We start from the raw sequence: 3467 nt of genomic DNA, 5'->3' as shown, positions 1-3467 counted from the left end.
GTAGACGCCTGTCGAGCGTTGCTGCAGGCGAAGGTGGAGGGATAGGCAACCAGTCGGGCGGATCCTAGGGCCTGGGCCTGTACAGAAATACAGATCGCAACTGTCGTGCTTCCCGAATACATGCGCGCCCGTGCCTCAGAAGCTTCGTCCGATCTTGTAGGGAACCTGCAAACAATTTGCTCATTAGTGATGCCGTTGTAAAAGACCGACTTTGTGTTTTATTGGTCGCGGCCGTTGCGCTCGCGCTCGCTCACCTGACTCGTTGCCGCTTTGCTGATTGCCACTGACATCCTGAGCACGTTGTGCCTGACCAGCCCGTGTGGAAAGCAAGTCTGTAAACATAACGTATTTTTGCCGTTTTCCAACAGCAAGTTAACAGTGAACGTAGACCAAAACAAGCAGGCCCGCCCTTCCGCCAAACGGAGTTGCCAGCTCCACTTCGCTGCGCCGGCAACTCCGTTCGGCAGGGGCCGAGCCTGCTTGGCCTGCCGGCGGCGATGGTCGGGCCTTCGGCCCGACCATTTCAGTCTCTCGATTTACCAAAGTGCATAATCAAATAAATAATGTGACCCGTAAATTACTTAGCATTAATTGAGTAAACTAACGCGTCCGGTGGGGGGCCTGCGGTGCCTATGGCACAGCGTCTATTGTTGGCGGTACTTCGTGTTAAGGGCAATTCCAGATCGCAAAAATGGCAAAAAATCCGTCATTTTCTTAGTTTTTTGGCTAAACTACTTCAGTTAGAATAAAACCAGACGTGTCTACCGATTCAGCACGTTTTTCTGCTTCAGAAATCACTTGTAGCAGAACTACAACTGTACAGGTTATTTTTAAAAGTCATCGCGTTAATAGCAAATTCGAGTTCCGTTTTGAGTCCGTGCGTAACGACACTGTTTTCGACATATTGCAGACGATGGCGCTACGACGTTTCGTCCATGACACTTTCGTCCACGACTTTTTGTCCTACCCTGTTATGTCCCAGAATTTAAATGTCCAGTATGTTATGTCCAGAATTTTAAGTCCAATATTGTACGTCCAATATTTGTCATGTGTCCACAGTCCAAAATTTTATTTTCATTATATAATTCATTTCATTCATTGCATTCATTTCTCTCAGTCTTCTTCTTCGTCATCGCTGTCCGGGAGCACGGCGGTGTTGACCTTCAGCCTGTAGGAGATCCCCCTCAGGTACTGCTCCAGGCGCCCCTCTTGGATGTAGATGTCATACTGCCCGACGATCCTCTCTATCATGGCGTGGTTGCGTTTCTGGGTGGCGGGTAGCGGTTCTTTGATATTCTTGTGACCACCTGTAATCATAAGCACCCAATTACGAAGCACTTTCAAAAAAATAAACACAACTAAATATTTTCTGAAGTTACACTAACCGAGGAGCTGGTTGCGCTTGAGCTCGATGTCATGCTGCTCCTTTTGCAGCTCACCCAGGAACCGCCACAGGTTGAGGTGGTGGGCGACGACCATCCGCTGGAAGTGGCCGTGCCACCCCTCCACGTTGTTGTTCGTGCGCTGCTTGCCGGTCAGCACCAGATCGTAGACGTTCCAGGTGTTGGGCGGGAAGCGGGCAGCAGGGCGAGGAGCAGGATTTCGTCGGCGCGTGGCTGGTCGACGCGGAGGTTCACCCCTGATGTATGTCTTCTCCAGGTGCTTCACCACCGGCTCCATGTCACGGTGCATGTTTCCTTTGATTTCATCGAAACGCTGCTCTACTTCTGCGATGGGGACGAAAGCCAAGCCCACGAGCTCGCGAAAATTGTCTCGAATAGTAGAGTCATCTCTGTCTACAAATGCATCCCGCAAACCAGCACTAGCCACTTTCCTCCATATTGACTGGGAAAAGTGGAACAGGCAGCCTTTGATTTGCACGTTCGGGAAAAGGGCTTTCGCTGCATTCATTGCTGCAAGCTCGAAGTCCTGCATGATGATCTCGGGCTGCAGGTGGAAGTGATACTGTTCACACATGTGAATCAGCTCGGAGTACATTCTTCTGTACGTATCTTCACTTTTACGCACAGTGAGGCAGAAAACCAGAGGGAAAATATTGTCACGGAATTCGCCATGAATACTGTACATTTGTAAAAACATGTTGGGCACAGTCTTAAATGTTCCGTCAGCGAACAATATGATGCTCATGCACAGTATACGTAAGTTTTCCTTCGTGGTGAACATCAGGATTCTTTCTTCATCACCTGGTCCGCTGTCGTAGTGTAAGAAGCGTTCTCCACTGGCGGTGCGGGTGTAAGGCGCAACAATGACGATGTCCTGCAGGTTGGTCGGCATTCCTGGTCGCGCAGCGTTTTGGGCCCGGTTGACCATCCGGCGAAGAGCCGGGCGCTCCGGCAGCTGCATCTGGACTTCGGGGTCCACGACGTTACGGAGCTCCGACCGGATGATGGCTTCGGGTGCCACCCCCGGGTCGTCCAGGGCCCGCTGCCTGATGGCGCTCACCACTTCCCGCACCTACGCACGCAACACACACACATGTACACAAAATAAACAGACAAACTACAAATAAATCTCTCTGTGACAAAGACTCACCTCAACCTCTGCATGAGCAGGCTGATGTTGATGTTGGGCAGTCCCGTCCAACAGCACCTCCACAGCCGCGAAGTTTGTAGTGATCCGCGCGTTACATTGCTTCCGCAACTCACATCGCCAATACTTGCGCGTGCGCTTAGGGTTCGCGCTATGGTAGTGGTACATGTAGCCGTTGTAGGCGACGCAGTCCCCCCCGCGTTTCGTCTTGTGTTTGGACAGTACAGGCGGCATGCTGAGGCTGTCCCGGCGTCCCGGCCCCTCTTGCCCAGTTACCCAGCCACAACTCTCAACAATAGACTACTGTGCCACTAGCCGGGCGAGCGCGAGCAGGGCTCTGGATGTGAACTCTAAAAAAACTATTTTGGCTATAAAATTTGAGTATTGGACATAGGACATTGATGGACATATGAGTTTTGGACGCAGGTCATACTGGACGTAGTGTGTAGGACAAACTCTCATTGGACATAAAATATTGGACGAAACGTCCTAGTACGCAGACGATTGGCTTATCCGGGGGCCGCAAAATTGGTACCATTGGATGCGTCTCAACATTGCGCGTTCATTCATGTGCCTCGCCAAAGTCTAGCACCATTCATTCGCCCGCAGCAGGCCTCGAATTGCGAGTTTTAGGACCGTTACGCACGGACAGCCTCTCTGGAATTGCCCTTAACTGAAAAACAACCCCATGTTTAGGAATTTAATTGGCATACAAAAATTGAAGTTAGTAATTTTGAAGTTGAGATTATTAAGATTTGCGGCAAAAATAGCACGGAAATGGCGTAGACACCGAATATTGTACAGAACCGGTACGTTACGTCTTACGCTACGTCTTACGTTTTATGAAAACGTTACGGAGGACGTTACGTAAGACGTTACGGAGGACGTTACGTAAGACGTTACGTAAGACGTTACGT

General features: G+C 50.4%; 1 protein-coding gene across 1 annotated transcript; it reads right to left on the bottom strand.

Moving 5' to 3' along the window:
- Positions 1 to 1113: 1113 nt before the first annotated feature.
- Positions 1114 to 2784, bottom strand: LOC127750338 (uncharacterized). Its single transcript, XM_052271796.1, has 3 exons — positions 2554 to 2784; positions 1386 to 2475; positions 1114 to 1307 (listed from the first exon to the last, which is right to left on the bottom strand). Exons 1-3 carry the CDS (start codon positions 2782 to 2784, stop codon positions 1114 to 1116), a joined length of 1515 nt encoding a protein of 504 aa, XP_052127756.1.
- Positions 2785 to 3467: the final 683 nt, after the last annotated feature.

Source organism: Frankliniella occidentalis, unplaced genomic scaffold (assembly GCF_000697945.3).
Source record: "Frankliniella occidentalis isolate FOCC.00 unplaced genomic scaffold, Focc_3.1 Scaffold173, whole genome shotgun sequence".
NCBI lineage: Eukaryota > Metazoa > Arthropoda > Insecta > Thysanoptera > Thripidae > Frankliniella > Frankliniella occidentalis.
The sequence above is the reverse complement of the archived record's forward strand: the minus strand, read 5'-3'. Positions and strand labels throughout refer to the sequence as shown.

Coding starts and splice junctions, on each gene's coding strand:
- LOC127750338 (XM_052271796.1), bottom strand. CDS start 2,784: ATGCCGCCTGTACTGTCCAAACACAAGACGAAACGCGGGGGGGACTGC. Junction 2,476..2,553: donor CTGCTCATGCAGAGGTTGAG/GTGAGTCTTTGT, acceptor TTGCGTGCGTAG/GTGCGGGAAGTGGTGAGCGC. Junction 1,308..1,385: donor CAAGCGCAACCAGCTCCTCG/GTTAGTGTAACT, acceptor TTATGATTACAG/GTGGTCACAAGAATATCAAA.